Consider the following 24640-nt stretch of genomic DNA (forward strand, 5'->3'; position numbering starts at 1 on the left):
TGCCAGCTGGCCCTAAACACCAAGGAAAGTTTCCAGGCATGCTTAATTTTAGTAGTCTAGACACAGACTAAGACTCAAAATTTGTCACTGGTGTTGCTCTTTATGCTTACATTTTTCTGCAACCAACCTCAATGTTGGTGGCAGAAGGCAAGAACCTTGCTACATTATACTTCAATGCCATTCCATCTAATTCTTGATCAAAAATATCAATATTCTGGAGTAAATTTGGTAAGAACAGAGGAGAACCAAGAGAAGCTAGAGTGTTATCCAGTATGGTGGAACTGTAAGCCTACAACAATCAAAATTTCTCAACATTTGCAGTTTTCATGATACTACTAACTTCACCAGAAGTTGCAGCTTTTAATACTTTTACCTAAAAGAGTAAATAGATTGTATAAAGCAGAAAGTTTTATGTTGTTACTTCTCAACAGACTCAACCCCTCAATGCTTTATTCCCCCATTTATTATTTCCATTATCTGTGCTTCATTTATACAGCAAGCTTTCTGCAATCATTCAGGCTTCTCTGATACAACTCTTCATTCCGTACAAGTACGTAGTACTACAGGAAACAGAACTGTAGGATGTGTAGATGTCCTAGGACAATATGTATACTATATGTACACATGTAAATACTATGTAAACCTTAGCTTTTTCAAGACTTAAATGAAAAAAGTTGTTCACTATACACTCCTCTTCTTTTGATGCCACGTCTCATGTTCCTAAACATACTCAACTGACACAACATAACCCTAAAAGGTTAGTGATCAACAATTAATTCTTTACACAAGGGGGATGCCTCTAGTGAAACAAAGTTTACTTGTTTCTACAAAGTAACACTTTAGGACACCCACGCTAAGTTAACAATCTTGCCCAAGTTCAGGGATGCTCATCCTACTGTCCACATCATCAAAAGATTAAGAATACATCAAAATAACTAACTTCTGGATTATAGTGGCTCAACTATCCATACATTTTATTCCCTTCCTGACGAAGCAATGGAAAGAAGTTAAATAGTTTTTCACAAATATTTGACAAGCATCCCTATTAAGCATCTTTTCTTGGCATTTGATACATCCACATTGATCCCACTAAAGCAAAGTGGTTTAGGAAGAAATCTCCTATAGGGAGCCTTTCAGATTCACACAAAATTTGTCCCTGTGTAGATAAAACATCTATTTATTAATGTCTATCTATAACACTCATTTTCATAATCATTTTCATGCAAAAGGTAATGGTCTGTCAGAACAGGGATAAATACAATATCGAGATGTGGGCTGGCATCAAAGATGGTAAGCATATTACTTAAGCTTGAAACCAAGCACTTTTATGCCATCAGTACTCTACCTCTTCAAGTACAGGAGTTAAACACTCAGATTTGCAACATGAATAGGTGACTGCAATAATGAAAATCAGTGCTGATACAATCACTAAAAAAACACTGTGCGTGCAAGACAGACTGCAACAGAACACACTGTTCAGGGTTCTGAAAGCACAGTGCAAACAAAGCCTATGAACATCAACTGTGCTTCCACAAAGTCAAGTCCTGTTCAAGGTGCAAACATATTTTACACGAACCAGCATTCCGAAAAACCAAAGCCTCTCTTGGGCAGCTCTTGCTTTAACAACTGCTTGCAAACTGTACCTTGAATGAGGTTAAAAAACCTCCACTTCACCACTCAGGATTTTTTCATTTTGCTCACTTCTATTACACATGCAGAAGCTTCTTTCCTTAACATTATTCATAGAAGACTTGCATGTAACCAGTAAAGGATTTTTAAACTGGTTTAATATTAAAAGTTCTATTACACCCAAAAGCATTTAGTCTTCATGAAGGTTATTCCTGTACCTGATATTTACAAAGGCTGAAATGTCTTGAAAGAAAGAAAAAAAAGAAAACCCAAGTGCTATTTGTTATTTGCGTTTTCCAGAAGGCAGTATTGATTTCAAACAACACTTCTCAATCTCTTCTAATGGTGTTGAAGTATTTTTCATACAAATTCAATTTCAAGATGACTACAATCACAAGAACCTCAAACCCAAAGGATGAAAGGTTCAGAAAGGTAAAAGCAACCATTAACAGAAGAAGAAAATAAACTACTAAGCCTGCCAGGCAAGGCAAGTACGCACACATGAGAGCTTCAGACTTTAGTACATCATGACTTTCACCATACAGAAGTTAACATAAAAAAATCTACTTTGTCATAACTAAGCACCACACCAATGTCACTCAGTTCCATATAAACTCCTTTTCTTTGCCTGCCTATTGACAGGAATTATTGAGGTTCTTTAAGCACTAGTTAAAATTCAACTGGACTGACTGGCACACATCCTGTCCCTCTCCCTTTGAAGGAATTAAAAGCTGTTTCTGTTCACATCTCAAAAGCAATCTACTACAGAATAAAACTGTCGCATTCATCTCTGTCCAAGGATTTAACCTGAGGCTTCAGCTTAAAGTTCTTCCACTGTTGAACATTCTGTTACACCAGTAACAAAACACGGCGTCTTTAATTTCACAGAAAAATTGAGAAACAGTTTTCCAAAATACTGTGTTAATTCCTGGATATCCAAGCAATTAAGTAATTAATTATTCAACAATTAATCTGCCTTGCACCCTCCCTTTAGGTATTTATGTACATGGATATAGATTCCCCCAAGCCTTCTATTCTCCAGGCTGAGCACTCCCAGCTCCCTCAGCCTTTCCTCACAAATGAGACACTCCAGTCCCCTCACCATCTTCAAGGCCCCTTGCTGCACTCTCTCCAGTATGGCCATGTTTCTCGTGTACTGAGAAGCCCAGCACCCCAGGTGTGACTTCACCAGTGCTGAGCAGAGGGGAACCATAGAATCATAGAATAGTTAGGTTTGGAAAGGACCTTAAGATCACCTAGTTCCAACCCCCCTGCCATGGGCAGGGATGCCTCACACTAAACCATGTCACCCAAGACTCCGTCCAACCTGGCCTTAAACACCGGCAGGGATGGAGCATTCACAGCTTCCTTGGGCAACCCATTCCAGTGCCTCACCACCCTCACAGTAAAGAACTTCTTCCTTACATCTAACCTAAACTTCTTCTGTTTAAGTTTGAACCCATTACCATTTGTCCTATCACTACAGTCCCTAAAGAAGAGTCTCTCCCCAGCATCCTTGGAGGCCCCCTTCAGATACTTCCCTAGACCTGCTGGCAGTGCTTTACCTCATGCAGCCCGGGACACCATTCACCCTGACTTCAATACTTCCTTGGTGTAGTATGCTAGGAAGAGAAGTGTTACAAAGAAATACTCCCACCTTCTAAAAGTACACACCACCTTGCCTCCAGCCTTCAATGTTCAGTAGCAAAAGCCAAATTATAGCTGCACTTACAACAAGTTTGCTTTGCTTTTATAACCCTCCAGTAAAATATATACTTAGGAAATTCTCATCAAGATAGAGTACAAATAAAGCTTTGCTGCACACGATTATAATTTTACATAGCTTATGTTACAAGACTTAAGTGAGGAGTTTTGATTTCTTCTCCACCATTTCTTCTCCCAAAAAATACTTGAGAGAGTATTTGTTCCCTCTGTCTCCATATTCTCTGCCCTAACCCAGAGAAAACAATCACCTTCCTTAGAACCACAGAATCACCTAGGTTGGAAAAGACCTTTAAGATCATCAATTCCAACCATCACCCCAGGACTGCCAAGTCCACCATTAAACCATATCACTGAGGGCCTCACCTACACAGTTTTTGAACACTTCCAGGGATGGTGATTCCACCATTTTCATGGGCAGCCTGTTCCAATGCCTGATCGCCCTCTCTGTGAAGAAATTTTTCCTAATATCCAGCCTAAACCTTCCCTGGTGCAGCTTGAGGCCATTACCTTCCAAGTATCAAGCGACAGGACAAGAGAAGAGACTGATCCCCCACCTCACTACAACCTCCTTTTAGGTAGGTGGAGAGAGTCATTCCTGTGTTGTATATCAAAATATTCTGTAATATGCCCTCTTCATCTTAATACTGTTCTACTGGAACTGTATTTCAAAATACTACTTTGTAATTTTTAGAATAATATTGATTGGACTATGAAAGAAGTTATGCTGCAAAAGAATGAGATTGTCACAACCAAACAAATCATTGTTTACTTGTCAGATTCTCTGACCTAACTTTTGATTTTCTTTCTAAACAATCCAAAACTTGTCTTTAACAGCCAGTGTATTTGGCATGATCTACTGCATGTCCCACTCATGACTGTTTGAACTAAAGCAACTGGATTTCTTCAGAAAGCATTATGTAAACAACTGCACAATTTTATATTTAAAATAGCACATCTGTAGTTCCACCCAGTTCTCAACAGTTAAAAACTGAAGACATTTACAAGCTTCTGTGCTATAAGGAGAGTTTTATTACTCAACTCTTGGCAGAGGCAGCAACAGGAACAAAGGTCTTCATGTTTATTCAGCTGCGAGGCTTTGAAGTGAGTGTGGTCTTTACTTCTCACGCTTTCAAGAATACTTAGTATACCAACATTAGCATGGCGAAAGCAAGCAAGATCAATTCTTCTCCACTGCTTGGCCTTGCCAACTTTAACAATGAAGACTGTTACCCCTTTTTTATTTTATTAGAGTGATTAATTGAAAAGTTGTGATTCTTACTTTCTACATTACCTGCAGTCCAATGGAAGCCATGTAGTTATAAATCTCATCCCATGAAAATAAGGAAATCAAAGATCTTTGTGAAGCAACACACATGACACCTTCTACTGGTTTATGCTCTTACAACCAAATTGATCAGTTCTAATATGACATTAAAAGTTATTAACATCAAGATACTCCTCTGCCTCATCCTGCTATAATATTCTTTTAACATCCCAACATAATACTACTAAAACTTCCTGCACCACCTGTATCTTTCATCAAGCCATAAGTCAGGCAAGGGGCAGCACTAATGCCAGACACCAGCCAGCCAAGTGGCACACGCAGAGCAGCTGAGCAAACAGCCAAGCATCAGAGGCATCCCAGCCAGCCAGCTCCTGCCTCCTCATTGCTGGGAAAGCCAAAAGCAATGAGCTGCTGCTTGAACCACACCTCTGACTGTCTCTTGGCAGCTGCTGATATGCCGAAAAGAGAAAGAACAGCTTTGAGGACAGCATGCAGCCTGTGGGCCATGTGTTGTGCAGGCCTGCTCTGTTATTAGTTTGAGAGGGGAAAACAGAAAATATTCACTTTGATAAGCTGGAAGCCAATACTGCTAATGTAGCATATGAAAGCACATGCAGATTCAGGTAAGAAAAGACATGAAGCAAAACTGTATTATGGGAAAATGCAAACCAGTGAAGACAGGAGACTATTAATCGATAGGAAGCAGTAAAAACAGAAGATGCCAACAGGGGGAAAACGGAACACTGGCTAACAGCAAAGACCCTTGAGGTAAGAAGAGTGGAACAATGAAGCAAAGCTATTTTTCAGAAAGGAAGAAAAAGAATTAAAACCATGGCCACATCAAAAATCCTTTTCCCAATTCTACCAAGGATTTTTACTCTTTTTTCCACTGCAAACTAAGCATTGCCATAATTGCATCTTCACCACTAATCTAACCCCAATGAGATATTCTAGATCTCAAAACATTCTTCAACACATACAAATGAAATCTCAAAGTCAGAAATACCCATTCTGCAGAAATGTTGGCCGCTAATCACCTACACTATTTATGACTAAAGCAGCACATCCCCTTCCCAATTCATGACTATACAATCCACTTTTACTTTCCTTTCTTTTGCTGTTTACTTAATACTGTAACAGATTACGCATTGCACACAAAAACATAACGATTGTGAAATTTGTATACAGTATTGCTTGAAGCAGTTTGGCTCCATTACATATGTGTTATGATAACCCAAATATACACAATCACATACTCTTTAAACTTCAGGTTTATGTGCTACACATGACAAATATGTTCTGTAGATTAATTGGGAATACTCAAAAAGACTCATCTATTGAATCCCTGATCATTATGTTGGAAGGTATCTAGTGCATAAAACATGGACTGAAGAAAGATTATCTCATGGTAAAAGTAAAAGCATGTTACCCAGAAGATACCGACTATTTCTATCTTTGCTAGATTGAGGCCAGTTAAGCAACTTGAACCAAGCTTTCTACAGGCAGTCATTAACTCCATTCCTCACCTTCCAGCTGTACAGGTTAGTTTGGAGTCTCTAGTTTGCCAGCACTGCTGGGGATTTTTTTTTGTTTGTTTAGTTGCCATCCTTTTTCTTCCCAGGCCTCTCTAAAATGCAGACTGCTTTCTTCTTTCATAAGGAAAGCATTGCATAAAGTTGGATGCAATAATCATAACCTGCACAGGAAAGCACACTGCCAACTAACAGTCTTCATAAGAAGGACGTGAACAGCATGCAGGAGTAAGCCATGGAACCATAAAATGAACACTTAATTATCAAATGGATGCTCATTACACATGCACCACACATCTTTTGTCCTGAGCAAGTTCCACTTACAATCTTCCCACTGAAAAAAATTATGAGAAATATATCTCAGCACACAACCTCAAGACTGCACTGACAACCTAAACTTAGCATTTCTTAACATGTAACTGTATCTTACTATTGCTTTTCTAGCAGTGTATTTGCACATTTGTGCAACTTCCCAGTTTAAAAAACACAAGCTGAAAAAATTTCCTCATATTTCATCACTGATGCATCTATTTGTGAACTGCACAGATCCACCAGAGATGACAAAGTAACTCAGGGACAGAATTAATGTTTTCATCTGCAAAAGCTGAGAGCTATTGACATATTTTACAGACACCTGATGTTTCATTGATGGCAGAATGCTACATTTTCAGTATCTTTAGTTTGATTCAAGGAACTGGATTTGTTCTCTCCACCCTACTTTGCCCCAGCTTTGCATTATGTCAGTTTGTTTGTTTGTCCCATTTTCTGTGTATTTCACTTGTGCAATTCCAGTCCCCCTCCTGTGAGTATCCCACCAACACCTCTAAGCTTCAATCCCTTCCCTCAGTCTTTCCTAGTTCCTTCTTCACTTTTCAGCTCAGTTTCTCTAAGCCCACAGCATAAGTCTCTCTTCCCTTATACACGCCTCTGCTCCAATTAACATGGTTGCAGCTCTCATTAAATACAGATCCACTTCCATGCTGCTTCAGTCTGAAGTGGAAGAAAAAGGAAGCGGGAAACAAAGCAGATCAGCATTCCTGCTTGGAGTTTAGACAAGGCCTAGATTAAGCCAGAGCTGTAACTGCAAGAATGAAGTCAAGATGGAACATGCCAATGCAGGCTACATCTTTTGGAAACTGTCTAACATCTAGGAAGTCTCCAGTGGGTCTATATAAACCAGTTTTGCAAAAGTTTAATCAAGTAACAAAATCTGGGCAAATTTTTAGAGAGCGAAAGGTTCATTCCTGACACAACCACCTATCTATGATATTCGAAGTCTCTGTTCCAAACCATCAAGCATCAGTATTATTTAAAGTAAAAGGCACTAGGATTTTTCCCTCACCTTGTTCTCCAAAGAGCTGAGTGACATGGAAAACCACATTCCAAGTGGCTAAACTTTATCAGTTTGGACTTAATTGAGAAGCTGACACACAATCAAAACAGACAGTGTTACCAGCTTTAGCTATGCAAACAAGAACTTAAATTACATGATTCAAACAGGAAAAAAAAAAAAAAAATCAATATAAGAATGCTTTTTAAACTGTAGTTTAATGCCTGTAAGCATTCCTCAACTCTAATGAAATCCTCCTTCAGAAGTAATTTTCCTCAGCCTCCAATGGGCAAGAGGCACATCCATTTCTTCTCTTTTCTCAAAGAGAAACCACAATGCCTTGTCTGTAATCTCACTAGCATTAGCAAAGTATTTCAAACCCTGTGAGTGTTCATGTGAGATGTATGCCTTATTGCCCTTCTAGAATAAACAGTTATAACTAAAAATTCATGTTTAGAAAGTCACTAGTGCTTTTGTAGAATACAGTTTAAGGATACAAAACATGACGACTGTGCACCGAAAGGTTAAAATTACATGATCTCAGTGATACCAAAATTTGTAACTTCCAGGTTCAACAGTACATTCTGGAATCAGAGATTAAAATTTTTCTTTTTAAATCATGCAGCACTGTCAGTAACAAACATTTCCATAGTTTTGCAATTCTGCTGAACGAGAAAATCCAGCGTTCTTGAAAACATGCAAGGGAAAAAAAAAAGGAAAAAAGGGAACACACCTAATTATTTCCCACCTTTTGCTGAGTTATTTTTCAATCCATAATACAGCCACAATTGAGATCAAAGTAAGCTCATAAGGAGTTTTTCCTTGATATAAAAGAAAAGAGTTGTTGTCAGGACTCTGTGTGAACTGTTTGACTTGTGCTCTCTTTCATTTACCAGAAGCTGGTTTGTTAAACCTTTGAGTACAGGGAAAGACCATCTTTTCAGCTTTGTAAAAGCATAACAGTTTGAGGGTGGTGTTATAGTACTTCATGTGTTAATTCAATAGATACTCATTTGGGTTTTAAATGACAGCCTTTTGCTGAAAATTTTGCATAATACTACCTACACAATAAATTCCACCTCATGGGAGTTCCTATGCCAACATCTACAGAATACTATAAATACAAGAAAACATGTCAGAAGACTTAAACATGAACGGAATGCCCCCAGAGACTGAGTTTACAAATTCCGAAGTTTTTGCCTAGTAATTTACAGGTCTGACAGTTCCCATTCTGCTTCAGTGACTTTCGATCTTTGAAATGTTTCAAAAATCTAATTTTTATATATTTACTAAAAGGCTATCAAAATAAGCTATAAGCTTAAAAAGAAATCTAGGAACAGAGAGTTAATATATGTGCCAAAGCTCAACAAACAGCTCAGATAAGTGCCAATAAAAACAGACTAATTTTAAAGCAATGATATTGTTGCATTTCCATCTGCAAGATTAAATTGAGTATATACTTTGTATATCCTACAAGATGACACATTCCAGAAGGCCCCGTTTTTTTCTGCCTGGAACAGTTTTCCCTTCTTGGTGTAACACCATCCAGAATTAATGAAACACTATAGAATTTACTGCTATTACCTGCATCATGGGATACTTTGTTTCAGCAGGACCTCCAAATCCATTAACGCCAATGAAGCTGGTGCTAAAGTAGGAATCTGTGAGACTAGCATCAGCTAACCCACTGCCATCTATTCCAGGAACTAAAAGAAAAAAAGAAAACTGTTTCAGAAAAAAAATTAGTTTACCATGGGTTTATTTGCTAATACCTCTTACATAATTTTTTTTGGCAGGAGGGTAGAAAAGGAAAAGGTTGGTAATACTGTATTTCCAGCCTATCTTCTCAGCAGAACGACAAAAAAAAGAAAAAGATTTTATGAAAGAGGTTGCTAAATGACAACATATGCAGCACGAAATTACAGCACAAATTCAGAAAGAGGCAGAAGAGTGAAAAGCTTTGACAGAGATGATGAGTTTGAACACAAGTAACAAGAAAAGTAATGATATCATAAAGAAAAAAATTAGAAGACAAGTTTATTTTAATAAAACCTATATTCTTGCATATGCATCTTGGAAATACATCTGCCAAGTACAGTTTTTAACTGGATGCACTGGTTCTTTTAAAGGGTAACACACAAAATTTACACTTAAAAACATCTCAAGCCCTTTCATACAAAGCACAAACATTTTCAAAGCTTCCTTAAGAACATAAGACTATTTTCATTACCTCATACTTCATAAAGTGGCAACAATTCTATGAAACGTGGCCAAAAGTATCTTCTAGACTGAAAGCAAGTGTGAAGGATGTAAGAAGAAATTAATCTCCTGTCCAGAAATAAGACCCTTGACATTCAAGGACAGTACTTTAACTGCAAATAAATTAATTCAATACTATGAAACTACATAGAACAACAAGAAGCAGTCATAATAAACACAGAACACTTGAGCAGGTATTAGTTAGATAACAAAAAAAAAAAGTTTACAATGGTATAGAAGCTCAAATTAAGCTTCCACAAAAACACCCATAGCAAATTATAAAGACACTAATCAGAATGGCCAGGCCACTGCAAGCCAACAGGCATGAGTAATCGGTAGCTCCAAGGTAAGAAGGCACACATCCAACTCAGAAGAACATCCTGTACCAAACTATCCAACTTGAACTTCTGGGAGCACTCGCAGCCAGCCAGGAAACAACTTCCTGATCCTAACCCTCAAAGGAAATAAAATGTAACTTTGTGGCAGAGCTAAAGGAATGCAGATTATAAACCCCTCATATTTCATCAGAATGCGAATTTTCCTTCCAAAAGAGACTACATAACCTGGTGAGCTATTTCTATGCTGTAGGCACAGGAAAGAGCAAAAGCAGTACTGCCAGATGAACTCGCAGGAAGGGCTGGAAGAGGAGAATGACAAACAGTGCCCTTACTGCAGACAGATGGCAACACTGCCCAGCTGCACCCCCCCCGACTGGAACTAGATGAACTAGACAACTGGGGTAACACCTACAGCACCCCAAATGAAGAGCTGTATGTGAAAGAGATCAAATAAACTGAATACCTCAGTAGCAATACATGACAGTTTTGCAAGCAAAAAGATTCTTGAAGTATTGCTGCCAAATCTAGGACTTTATTTGTCTACTCTGCATGTTTGAGGGAGACACCTAAAGTTTGAGAAACTTTAAAGATCCTAATTACTAATGAATTGCAACATATTTATTTTTAAGTTAGCTAAGAGAATAGGAAAACAAAGCTCCTCTATCTGTGCCCCAGATCCTCCTTCATAATTTCAAAGGAGCAGCCACACAAACTTTAGAAATCCTCTTGCTACAGTCCTAGAAAAAGCTTTTAATGTCTTTTAAATGTCTGTCCCTCTTTTGCCTTCATTTGGGAAATTTACATTCAAAAACTTAAGTATTTTAAGTTTGAACTATTGTATCAGAGAAAATATTAATGTCTGCAATAACGCCAATTACTGTCTCACCCTACCTGCTACAGTCAGTCCCTAATTCACACTGTGAAGGTTAGCATTTTAACACAATTGTTTTCTGGCATCATGAAAAATACTAGGACTCCATCATACAAGAATATGAAAATATAGCAAATCAGTGTTCAATTGTAGTTTCAGTCCAGTTTGTCCATGAATTATTCAGGGTTCACACCGTGGGTTTATTTTAAAAATGCATTTCCAATATAGCTTTCTCTGCCTGCATTTCAGCCAGTATCAAAAACTGAGCAGTTTTTATGCTACATCTTTACTGTAAAAGACCAAACTTGTTTGATTTCCAGGAACACTGTCATTTCAAAGTACACTGTGTAATTTCATCATTATATCTGCTATTTCATGCTATACTTCTGTCAAACTCCAGATTCTATCCAATTTTTAACAAACTAGCAAGCGACTCCCTCAGATTACACCATCAGCTTTACAAATCCTCAGCCTCTGTTGAAAAGTCAAGAAATAGCTGATTCTTTCTGCTTCTTCCACTGCTCTTCAATACACTAGAGTCAACGTGAGAACCCACCTCCATTTCTCCACTGGAAATAGGCAAGCGAAAGGTTGCAAGCTTTGCCACATTCAGCAGCAAGACATGTGAAGAGCTCCCTCAGTGTGAAGAAAAGCCAGAGCTGACCTCCAGTAACTCCAGACAGCTGGTACAGCTGCAATCACCCATTATCCAAACAAAGCACTGGAGCTGGTGCTGGTAACCGGTAACCTTGCTGGGACACAAATACAGCACCAGATGCTCTACTCCTAGTCTGGCTGAAGCACCGTCAGGGCCAGGCAGCTCAAGCTGCAAGCAGGAGCAGGCTTACGGCAGCAACCCCAGACCTGAGCAGGGCTGAAGATGCTGCTGGGAATAACAAAGTTTATCTTTGAAACTGCTGCCCTTCTACTGCTGGTATGTGCTATGCAGCCTAGCCAAATCACTTAAAGATGCTCAAAGCTACAATTTAGGCTTTCTATTGGCACACTGATATCCAACTGAGCACTCCAGATAGCAGAAGCTTCTCCAGAACGTTTACCTTTATCTAGCTTTATGAAGACTATCTTTCTACTGAAGTGCAATGGTTTGGCTATATCGATCAGCCTTCTTATGCCATTACTAAAAATTCTGTACTCCAGTGCTAAGCCATCTTTATACCACTCATTTCTACAGGTACCACAGCAATTTCAAGATGGCTTTCAACTATACAGCTTCCTATTGTCCAGAAACACACATCTAGTGGAGGGACCAAGACGACAAGAAAAAATATTCCACAGGAACAATCAAAAGAAAACCATCAGAATGAAGTAAGCTCAGTGGAGCAGAGGCCAGTTTTCTTGGCAGCAGCTCCTACTAAGAATAGAATGCTCTAGAAGTGGTAAGTATAACTATTGCCTTCAGAAGAAAACACCACCAGCTTCCTTAAACTAACTTCCCTATATAACAAGCAATAAAATTAAGACTAACAAAAAAGATGCAGCTTACATAGGTACAAAGGAAAAAAAAAAAAAAAAAGTAATTCCATCTTGCCTATAGAACCAAAAAGAATGTTCACTACATACTCCATTTCTGTTCAAAGAAGGGACATTCATTTGTTACAGTGATGAAAGCTCAGCAAATACCTAAACAGCCAAGGCAGTTATACTGTATTTGGCACCTGGCCTTCTCCATGAGAAGTAGAAGGCTTTTATCCTCCTTCTGCCAAACATTTGGCAAACCATAAATTCTCACTTGCTTCTTGAAGACCATGGTAGTTCAGAGCATAAAAAAAGAAAAGTGATTTATCATAAGCAATCCATAGGAGAAGTTCTTCAGAAGTGGGCACACTTCACCACACAAGCAGTTTGGCATTAAAAAAAAACAGAGAAGTCTAAACTGAAAAGAAAAATCTTAGTCCTTAGAAAGTTTTTATTCTCATATGTTTAATAATTTACATTAGACCCTGCATTCAATTTGTCTATCAAGATCTTTCCTGTGTAACAATTGGCGAGCACACACTGTCAAGTGCTCTGCACACAGCATTATTAGAATGACAAAACTTCTGAATTTTATGTCTTTTCTCTCCTAAAGCATTGATTATAACTTCAGGAAAGTAAGTTTAGACAACATAGCAAAGTCTTGAATTGGTTATTTTTTGTCAAAAAAACATGCCTTTCTGTTGTGTAACTACTATCCATGCATTGAAGTTGCATATATTTTCAGCACGCTCTTCCTTGGAGAGAAGCAACAACTTCCTTAGAAAAGTAGAAAGGTTGACGAGGCAGGTCTGAGAAAAGATGGACGTGCAAGGGAACTAGAAATCCAGCAAGGAAAAAAAACGCTAACATGTTATGTAAGCACATATGTGAAAACAAGAAGAAATTTCTAAATTCCATCAACATTAATGTCAGAAGCTACATCCTGGCAATTCTGGAAAGAAATTAAAACAAAACATCTTGAGAAATTCAGAAGACGTTTTCTACTTTTTTATGCACACATTACCTAATAAGTTTTTGCTTGGTGAGTAACACTGCAGCTTAATGTGACAACTGCAATTAAAAATAAATATCTTCTTATATAATTCTTCTCCCACAGCATTTTAACAGAAAGCAGGCTTCCCATCAGATGCAGGCACCAAAGAGGGGGAAAAAACCCCAAGGTAGTTATTTTTGCGTCTTACTTATTACAAAGACATTTTTCAGAAACAAAGGATCTCACCACAGCTGAAGTGTCTGAGTACTACTGTGATGAACTCAACACACATGCTTCAACAGGATCGGTGGGTTTGGGATGGTTTTAGTTTAATGCTCGTAGTGTCTAATACTAGCACTATCTGAACACTAACACAAGCAATATCTGAAAAGATGGCATTCCTGATATTTTCATTCCAACATTATACTAACCAGTAAACAAATACTGTAATATACCTTGCTGCTTCTTTTATGAACTTAGTACCAGCACTGATCATCTTGGAAACTGTTCTTAATATAAAAAAGGGTTACAGGAATGTGATATATTGCCCCAGAAGTTAATGGGCTAAAGCAGGATCACAACAGATTTTTGTTGACATATTTTTCAAAACAACAATTTAAAGACTTCTGGCAAGATACTAAAACATGGATTGAAATTATTCACTTTCTAGTATCCCCGCTCAAAAAACAAACAAACAAACAAGCAAACAAAAAAAAACCAGAAAAAAAAAAAAAAAAACCACCACCAAAAAAACCAAGAAACAAAAAACTGTGTTACAATTATTTTTATGCTGGGGGAAAAAAGCTCTTGTACAGAGGCAATCTTTATTTAAACTCCCAGCACTGCAACAGAGCAGGCACTTTTCACCTCAGCACAGCTTGGTAAACTGAATCATAGGTTTGTTGCATACATGTGCATACAAAGGACAAGGTGTTATCTCAGCTAGGTATAAAGCAATAAAAAAACACAGCGCCATATCTCCAGTGGAATTTTACACAGAGATAGCTATCCTAGTATTGAGACAAGAACAATAAAAGTTTTATACAACGCCTATCTATGGCAAGTCATTTAAGACTTGTGTCCTTTCAGTCTCCTAGAAGCACAGAGGTGTCAGAAGAGCTTATGGTTGTCCTACTTTTTTTTGTACTGACATGTTTGTATCAGGAAATAGTAATGTGCTTGTACACCTCTGTAACAGTTCCGAAGCACTATGCATAGGTTACTTTCGCTACAGTGCTGCTACTGTTGCAACTTGTTAGGGAAAGTAGATTCTCTGGTGTATCTCTGTCTCTCTCATTTAATGCAGTGTTTTTGAAACACACGCTGGGAATCAGGGAAATAGAGACAACAAAGAAAGTGAACAACACCCCCAGGCATGAGAGGTAAAAGTAAAAGCACATGCCTGGGTTAGGATGCCGTGACAGAAAGCACAATACGAGGGCAGGCAGCATAAATGAACCAAGTTGGCTGAAAGGCAGACAGGGAGCAGAACAGTTTGGGAAATGCTGCCTTATTTACAAACACTCCCACTAGGCGATGAGATATTCATGGGCAAGCAAAGGAAAACAGCAATCTTTACGGTAATATTAAATGACTGAGCTCTTTTGGTTTTGGTTTGGGTTTTTGTTTTTTTTAATTTATCTCACATATCATAGAAGCATCTGATAACTTAAAAAAAACCCCCACACCAATAGGTGCCATCCTTTCGCTCTGTAAAACTCTCAGTAGAGAGTCTTGAGTAGCAGGATTCCTCCTCATGGACCAAGTCCAAAAGCACAGTGATAATACAAATGAAACCTCATACTTTTTCTAAAGTCAGAGCTACTCTGTTATCAGAAACAGCAATTCAAAGTAATGCAATTACTTAATATCATAGCTTTCCAAGCAAACCTTCTCCAAAAGCCTTCACAATTCCTATCAGATTGCACTGAATTATTCAATAAACTGCATCAAAATTCTCAAAGCATAAGCTTTTGGTTTTTAATAGCCTTCTAAAACTTAACTTTTTTTTATATGTAAATAGTTGTATGAAATGTGCGCAGATAACCTGAACAGAATGTTAGGACACTTTTCACACCAGCTGGGGAGAATGCATAAAAGAAAGGAAAAGAAAGGTCTTCCTGCCAGTTACATCTGCATTAGAGCAACTGAAGTTGAGGGAGTCTACCCACAGACGACAGGAATTGCATAACAGATAACCAACCTGACAACAGCTTGCACAATGCATGTCCCTGCTCTCACTTTTATATATCTGTACTTTGTTTCTAAATCTCTATTCTCAAGTTGGTTGGTTTTTTTGGTTTGGGTTTTGTTTTTTGTTTTTTCGTTTTTTTGGGGTTTTTTTAAAAAATCAGGAGCAAAAGGCTGATAGGAATCAAAATAAAAAATACAAATAAGTTCTAAGTATGAAGTATCTTTGAAGCTCAAACAAAACAATCACATAATCAGAATTCTTTTAAATCCTGGAAGACTCATGGAACAAACACACACGTGCACACACATACAGAGCGTGATCTATTCCAACTCATCTCCAATACGCATTGATTCACCACACCGTTTTCTGCTGGTGTAATGCATTACATCTTTACTAGAAAGCAACAGATGAGGAAAACATCAGCTCACTATCTAAATTCCTCCTTTTCATCAGCTGCCTCAGCACCAAGATTACTTTTTTTCTACTTTGGAGGTTCTAGAGAAGTGCTTCTACCTGTGTTTATCACCCACCCCTCACTTACCATTTGTCCACTTTTCCCGCAGCAGTCTAAATTTGCTTCTAGGTGGTTCCTTACACATGGAACTCTTTCTGAGCTGGTCCCCAAGGTCACTATTTTCTGGGCATTCAAATCCTTCCTGAAGGCCCACTCCTACAGTGATACCTACAAAAAATCAGTTATCTAATACCTGCTAGATAGAAACTAAATGGGGATGCTCTGTATCTTAAAAACACATTATCAAAACTTCAAATTATTAAGATATAATATATAAAGTTCACTCACATAACGTAACTATCCCCCCACATACTCCTTTTCATCTTCACTTTTGAAGCAGAAAAACAATTACAACAGTAATAGTGCTTTCTTTACATTCTTCAATACCCAACACAGGGTGGGTACTACCAGAAACAAATAATTACCAGTACTCCTCAGGAATCTGTAATTCCTGTGGAATATTTGGACTTTAAATGATTTCCAATACAATAAGGAAAGCCCACAAAGTATATAAACAGATACAATCAGTTTCAAAGCCAATTAATAGTGGATTTTTTAAAAAAGTTTCATATGTGAAAACTGCCCCTCAAAATCCCACATCACTTTGCAGACTGAGCAATTTTTCCTTCCCTCCTTTCTTTTTCCTTAGCTCCTCCTAATAATTTTCCTCCTCATTTCATTTCCACACGAAACACGTAAAAGGAAGAAGCAAATCCATGTCTATAACTTCCCAATTCCTGGAGTTGACATACAAGACAAAAAGTCATCAAGTGAAATCAGTAACTTTCATTTTCTCCTATGCATTTCTAGCCGGTTATTGTTTTTACTCTTCAACTCTCAGTTGTCTCTCAACTGTCTTCAAATGTCTCAAATGTCTCTTCAATTCTCAGAATTGTCTCCCCATTTCTTAAAAACATTCAGAGGAAAACAAGATGAAATTGTATCATGTATCAACTCCTGGAAAAGGCATCAGGAAAATCAGAATGGGAAACATCTCTCTAAAAAGAAAACTGAGGCATGCAGCAACTAATACAGCATCACTTGCAAAAAGTACAAACAAGTTCGGAAAAAGAATTCTCAACCACACACTTTAACTGTAGTACAGTAATTCCGCTTACAAATGAAGAAGAAACAAACCCAGAGAAAAGTGACCAGTATGTGACATACCTCAACTACATTTATACGTAAAAGTTTGAGATAACTGCCTGTTTCTAAGTAGTTCAAGCAGTAAATACTGAAATGCTACCAAAGATAAGAAAAATCCATATTTAGAATAATCCTGACCATTGTTTCATTGCATTAAGAAGTGTAATCCAACAGATTATCTTTAGTACCTGTTTTGCTGAATAGCTTATCTTTCCATTTTTTTCCTATATCCACTGCTTCATTTGTTTATAAATGAATGGACTGGTAAAGACTTAAAACACATTTCAAAAAGCAGGAAATATAAAAAAGCCTTTCCACTCCAAACCTAGCTCATTTATGGATTTCACAAAACCTACACTGTAATGCTCACTAAGCTAAGCACTAAGCGATTGCACACAGAGCTGCTACAGCGGTGGCCACTATCCACTACTGCTATGACCAGCCACATGACACACGGATGGTGGGCTGCAAAAACAGCATCATGCTTTTATTAGGCTAACCCAACACAATCCAAGACCTTTCCACCTTCACATAGGCTGGCAACAAAGTCTATTCACAGACAGGCTTTCCCAGTATCTGCAGAGAACCCCGGAGCAAGGCCACTTAGGGAAATATTGCAGGCACCTCACAGAAATATTTTGACTACAGATTTCCTAGGAGGACTCCGAGAAAGGGTTTCTGGCAGAGAACCAGATGAAAACGTCTCAGAAGAAAGGGTGAGCTAACCTCTGTCATGGGGATCTCGGGCAGCAGCACCGCAGCAGTGGCCAGCTCCGCCGCCAGCAGCGGCGCCCACCCACTGATGCTGCCGCTGCGGTCCGGGGCTGGAGAGCACCGGGAGCTCCTTAGCTCAGCGCCTCTGGGTTTAAATCACATTTACAGGAACCAAAGGCAAGAGGAAAGAGTGAGTGCTATGTATCATATGCTCTATGCCAAAAAGCAGGGTGGAAGTTCACAAATGTTTAGAGACATACCTCAGCTCCTATCTATTTATATACAAAGTCTACACTCAAAACAATATTGCATCTGTTAAGCCACCTGAAGGCTAGCAAATACAATTGCAGTTGCTTGTGCAACTTTAACCTGTCCAACATATGTACAGACATGATACATTTTAATACCACAATGACCTTTTCCTTCAGACCCTCCCTCAAGCAGCATCAGGAAGGGACACTGCCCTAGGAACAAGCCTGCAGCAAAGCAGGCTGCTGCTTTGTTTCTTACAGAAGTTGGAAAGTGCCAGAGAGAACAGAGAGCAGATAAAAGAAATCTTTCATGCTACTATGCCCCCTACCAATCCTCTCCTAGGCTATTCCTTACAATCCTATCAATCAATCATATCTTTTCCCCTAAATGCCAAGCATCAGTCATTTCCCCACCTGTGCTCCTTCTACAGCCTTCTCAGATCTGGCACCACTGACACTGCTGCTCACTGGGCTGACATGTGGGACATACATGGGCAGATTTTGGCAGCTAACAAATCTAGAGGAAGCTTTTCCTAATTTTTTCTCTCTCTACCCCCCCCCCACCCCCCCCCTTTTTTTTTTTTTTGGTCACAAAGGTCATATTAATTATTTATTTGTTCTTTAAATCAAACTTCAGACAGGGAATACTTACTATGCTTCCTATTTTGCAGGCAGTCAGATGGCCACTTTATACCTGGAAGGTGAACCACACAGAAAGCTGAGCACTCACAGCTCTGGGGGAAGAAGTAGGAATGGCACTTTGAACACATGTGCTCCACATGTCAAGTAATTTGGGGGTGGTGGGCAGCAATGCTGTTTTCTGAGAGCAGACAGAGCTCATCACCACAGTCAGTCTCATTCCCCAAGAACATGAAAAGCCACAGCCAGGCCAAAGCCACATTAGCCCACCACCTCATCTCTGACACTGGACAGCAGCAGATACATGAACAAAAGCATAACCATGAGGCAAGGATAAAGCAGGATTTCCTAGCAGGCCCTCAGCCATATGTAGGGGAAGATGAGTCCAATTCAGAGATGATTTTTTCACATTTAATAATCTCAAGCAGAGTTTTCTTCCAAGAATATCTGATCACTTTTGGAATCCCTGTCAGATGTTAGTATCCAAAACATGTCTGGTGCAGAATAGCTTAATCACATGTCATGCAAGAAACTTCTCCTAGTTAGCTCTGAGGACATCACCTGCTCATTCCACTTCATACCCTCATATTGAAATACTTCCACACTGGAGTATTTCTTGTATTTTCACTGTTCATCTCCTCACCACTCAATATTCCTATCACTTATGTTGTGAAAATAAGTGGGTATTTGGGGAGCCTTTGTGATTACCACAGAAAAACCTATAAGTAAATTAATAATCCTGTACTCAAAGAAGGATTAGAGTAACACACATTAGAATGAGGCACTGACCCACTTTAACAATAAATAGGACTACACAGTTAATTAGTCAATGAGCATTATCTGCTCTGTGCACTGAATGAGGCTGGGGTCCAGTGAGGAAGGAGGAAGAGAAGGTGGCATCCACAGCCATATAACTGAAGACTAACAAATACTTCTGAATTCGGGAAAACAGCCTGTGAGACTGTACAGGTAGGCAATTTTTGGCAATGCCCAATTTCTTGTTCTTAAACTCAGAACTTTATTATTTAATACAACTTTGTGCATTACTTCCTACATCCATAGAAACAAAATTTTCATTCCATCCACATAGAAATCATACTGTTAACACCATGGGTCATCAGCAACATAAGGATTTTAGATATTAGATTGCCAGTACCTGTACAGATGCAGTCCAGATTTTGAATTTGTTTCTCAAATGTATACCAAAGCAAGGAAGCTTAGAAGTGAGACTCGATCCACCCCCTGGCTCTTCAACTTTAATTTCTCTCTCCTTCCTTTCCTTACTCTTTCTTGCCAGTTAGTTCCTTCCTGTAAGATCTTCTACCAGACCAAGCTTTTGGCTCCTATAACTTCAAGGGAGATGGCTTTCCCAGCAGGTAACCACTTATAACACCAGAGTGGGTTTATCCGTTCTTGGTGCCCTCACTCCTCACAATGGGTGCAACTGCAGAGAGCTCTATGCAGTTTTAAACCTCTCACACATTCAATAGAATCCAGTTTTTCTAATAATTTCATTGTTCAGCAGTATCAACCTCTGAGCACACAAAAATTCTGAGGGATTTTTTCTTAGATTTAGGGCTTGGGGAAATTTTGGAACTTCTTACAAGAAGAACTTTCATCTAGGAGCTTTTACCCCCAAGCTAAATTATACACCCTCTCCCCAAGCCTGAATCCCCTAGTTTAATAGATTTTAGTGATTTGCTTTTACATAGGGAAAAACTGTATTTCATGCCTAAACTCAATCCAAAAGAAAAACGAACAAAGATCAGCTTATAGCTGCTGAATCTCTCTAAGATATTTCTACCTGTAAAAAAATAAAAAGGGCAAGAAAGACTTCCACTTGAACTGAAGCTTGACAAAATCATCAAAATCTGAAAATAATGTCTTTTAATAGAAAGTATTAAGCAATTTTATATTACAGGCTCCTCCTGGAAGGCTGCACATGACAGTGATGGGTTAATGTAAGACACTGACAAGCTACCAACTAGAGAGATAATACTCTTCAGTGGCACAAGCTCGCCACACCTGGCAAAACAGCAGTTGCAGGTTCCCGAAACACATATCAAGCACTAAAAACCTACATACAGGATGTTCAGCATGGTTGCATGTTAATTTCAGAAAAAATATTGCTGTGACCATTTAGTAGTTGAGTCATTTCATGTAAACAAACGCCAGATTTATGACAGAAATCAATAATGCAACCAAGCTTGATATACCCATTAAAAGGGGCATGACTTTTCTGAAGGAGCATCTTTTCCTAGCTGCCAAGTGCTGCTTTACCTACAAAACGAATGGTTATTCAAATCAGTTTACTGCAACATCTAACTATCGGGCCGCACATTAGGAAGATGAGTAACCAGCCAGTAACAGAAATGCCACTCTGCACAGCATATCGGCGATCTGAACTCTCACCATCTGAGAAGGGGCTGTCTATGAAGGCTGAAGAAGCCTTGGAAAGCAAAACCTTCTACACAATTTCTGCTCACAGTAGCAGATAACGCAGATATAAAATTATTCTATATCTCTTAATGCAAGACTTCAGTGGGAACATTTAAAACTTCCAAGACCTGAAACTCAGCAGAGGTCGTTAGGAAGTGCCCATGCAAGGGTACTACCCCGGAAAGCACAGCCTCACTGCCACTGCCCTCCTCCCAGCCCCGCTTCGGGCACGGAGGTCCGGCCAACCTGCAGCAGCCCCGGTGCCCCCACAGCCAACCGCGGGGAACCCCTTCCCACACACACCTGCCCGCTCCTTCCTGTCAGCACCGGCCGGGTCCCCGCTACGTGCCTCCGGCACAGCCCCGTCCCGCCCGCCCGGGACCAACCACCAGGGCGCTCAGCACCGGCCGAACCCGTGGGCAAGGCGGCGGGGCGGGCGGCCCGGGGACCACCGCCGCCACCATGACTGTTGTTATTTGTTTCCGGTAGCACCACAGCGTGTCGGGGAGCAGGAACAACGCGTCGCCCGCCCCCCGCCGCCCCGCTCCCGGCAGCGCCCCCGCCCCACCCCACCGCCGGGCCGCCCCGCCGCACTCACTCGCCAGCCGCGGGCCATCCAGCCCCCCGCCGCCGCCGCCGCCTCCCGCCCCCAGCTCGGCTTTCTTAGGCCCCACCACCGCCGCCGCCGCCGCCGGGCCCGAGCTGGCCCCGTGCGGCGGGTAGCCAGGCCCGCCGGCGGCGGCGGCCGGGGGGATGCCGAGCGGGAGCCCGCCGAGGGGGGCGGCGGGCCCGGGTCCGGCGGGGGCGGCGCCCGGCTCCTCATGCAGGAACTGGCACTCCTCGCCGTAGAAGCAGGTCTTGTCCTTCGCGTAGTAACGGCAGAACTTCAGCTTCACGGCGCCGCCGCCGCCGCCACAGCCGGCCCCCGCCCCGCCGGCCGCCGGACCCGCCACGCCGACCCCTGCCGCCGGAGGCGGTGGCCCCACCACCGGCGACGGCGACGAGCGGGGCAGGCCGCTGCTGTTCATGGCAACCGCCCCGCCGCCGCCGCCGGGGTCGGCACCATGGGGAAGGAGGGCGGGCGGGAGGGGGCGGGGAGGGGGAAGGGGCGCGGGAACCGCCGTCACCCCGGACTCCGGCTGCGGAAGGGGGAGGAGGGGGCGACTCCGCGCCTCTTAAAGGGGCCGCGCGGCCCGCGGCGGGGGCGGCGGCGCCTCCTCAGTGGTCCCGGCGCTCAGGGTTGTTTATGCCATTTTCCTCTTCCTGAGCGGCCGCACGGGCGCGCCTGCGCCGGCGCGGGGCATGATGGGTAGCGCCGCCGGGCCGGGGCCGGGCCGCTGGGTGCTGGGGCCGGGAGCGGGCGGAAGAGCGACGGGCAGGGGCTGCGGAGCTGCGGGCGGCTGAGCGTGGTGTGCGGCGGGCAGAGGGAGCCGGCCGTGGGCAGAGGGAGCCGGCCGTGCAGCCGTCCTGGCCGGGTTCGAGCGGCCGGGCGTTACCCGTCCCGCGCAGCGCCGGCCAGCCCGCCGGTAAGGCCCGTGCCGAAAGGGCAAACGGCCGGAGCGCCGGACCACCGGCCCCTGCTCGAGCCCGGGGCTGCGGCCGCTCGGCTCCCGTGCGGGCTGCCGCGCTGGTTCTGCCGCTCCCCTGGCGGGCGGAGGGCAGCGTACCGGCGGTGCGGCAGGATCCCGACCCATGTCCCCATCAAAAGCCATGTACCCCTTCCCCGCTGCAGACATCCGGCAGCCCGCTTGCTTTTCCCTGCCGGCTGGGCTAGCGGGAGGGCAGCCTGAGGGATGCTCTCTCTCCTGGAGGCGAATCGGAGGGCGGGCGGTTTTTAACGGGACGTTTGAAGTGTTTTCCTCTGAGCGTGGAGGATTTTGTTACGTGAATTTTTAGTGACTCCCTTGCAAAGCTACTCAAGATGTTTCGTTAATTTTTCCTCAGTCGAAGTGTTGGCATAGCTCGTGCAGCTGAAGTGATGTATATATAGTCAAAAAAGCATCATATGTTAAAGTGCACTTGACATTATTTTGGTAAGAAAAACATTTACTGTGGAATTAAGATTACTTTTTTGTCTGTCATAGTCTTCTCTCTTATTAAAAGTGAAAAGAAAATCAGGGCCTGCTTCCAAGATGCTTTGACAGTTTGTACAAAAAGAAATTAAAAAAAGAGTGAGCTTTTAAATGTCACATTGGAACAAATGGAAGTCTTCCTTCCTCAGAAAAAGTCTTTAAAGACTTCAAGAAGTAAGCGGGCCTTAAGCTGAAATCTTAAGATTTGCACCATTTTTGCAGTCAGAAGAGTGGCTTCTACAAGCTTAGGAACCAGCTGGGGAGGGGGGAAAAGGTGGTGGTTCTGCAAAAAAGAGGTTGGACAGAAAACTATTCTGGACAGGACTACAAGAGTCAGAGCTCCAGTTCCAGCCTTGTATCCCAGGAAAACAAGATGTCATCTCTCTGTCATTCCCCAGCAATCTTTTTCTTCTTTTCACCCGTGTGGCAAAAAATTCACAGCTTCTGTGTTCCTGCAAGTTTAGAAAAGCAGGCAAAAGGGTGGAAAGGCCTTGTTGGGTTTTCCATTAAAATCTCTGGTTAGGAGCTTAGACAAACCACAGTGGATTCCACAGAGAAGACAGTCCTCATAAACTCTTCAACCATGGGAAATATCCCATCTTGCACCTTCTCAGACAACCAAAATCGGTTTGCATCAGCATATGGATCAGAGGCAGTCCCAGCTGCTTTAGCAGAGGTACCCACTGAGTTACTTGGTTGTGTATTGCTCAAGCCCCTGGCATCAGCATTGTGCCTCTGAAGAGCAAAACCAAGGGCTCCCTTGCTCTGTGCACAGCTGCACACCGATGACCACCGGTGGCACTTACCTCAGTTACTGCGGTTGAGAAAGGGAGAGCCTGGGATTGCATTGTTTTCTCTTCCTTCATCCTGCTTATCCATGCCCTGCGAAGATGCCAGCACAGGGCAGCTGGAGCCTTTAGGGTACATGGGTACATATAGGCGAATGGGAGGTAGAAGATGTGTTGAGGTAATGCCAGGTGTGAAGGAAGAAAAGAACCCCATATCACCTTCTGCTGAAGTCCAGTAATCAGCAGTCTATCCCCCTTTATTCCATGTAGCATGTCACCTGGAAAAACATCCCTTCCCTCCAGGAAGGTCAGGCTGTGTGGGCAAGTTATACATGCATGTGAAGAGGTTGGAAGGGGCCACAGAAGGATGTTTGAGAAGAAAAACCTCAGTGTTCACCCAGAGCTTTCCCAAGCTCTGTGGGTCTTTTTATCCAGAGCTTTAGA

The 24640-nt window shown here is 41.6% G+C and overlaps 1 protein-coding gene and 1 long non-coding RNA gene across 7 annotated transcripts in view; both read right to left on the reverse strand.

Annotated features, from left to right (window-relative positions):
• The window catches only part of PAN3 (poly(A) specific ribonuclease subunit PAN3), an 80774-nt gene extending 58174 nt beyond the window's left edge, over positions 1-22600 (reverse strand). For 2 of the 6 annotated variants that reach the window (XM_030477812.1, XM_030477815.1), the window contains exons 1-3: positions 21935-22364; positions 16175-16315; positions 9086-9207 (exon numbers count right to left, since the gene is read on the reverse strand). In XM_030477812.1, the coding sequence (XP_030333672.1) occupies positions 9086-9207; positions 16175-16315; positions 21935-22364 (693 nt within the window). Of the gene's footprint in view, positions 1-9085; positions 9208-16174; positions 16318-17005; positions 18050-21934 lie in introns of those variants that run through there. The other 4 variants (XM_030477814.1, XM_030477811.1, XM_030477817.1 and 1 more) reach the window with 3 other exon arrangements.
• LOC115604564 lies at positions 18609-21857 on the reverse strand. Its single transcript, XR_003990322.1, has 2 exons — positions 18946-21857; positions 18609-18766 (listed from the first exon to the last, which is right to left on the reverse strand). It is a non-coding gene; the product is annotated as an uncharacterized LOC115604564 (long non-coding RNA).
• Positions 22601-24640: the final 2040 nt, after the last annotated feature.

The sequence above is a fragment of the Strigops habroptila genome, chromosome 2 (genome assembly GCF_004027225.2).
Source record: "Strigops habroptila isolate Jane chromosome 2, bStrHab1.2.pri, whole genome shotgun sequence".
NCBI classification, from domain to species: domain Eukaryota; kingdom Metazoa; phylum Chordata; class Aves; order Psittaciformes; family Psittacidae; genus Strigops; species Strigops habroptila.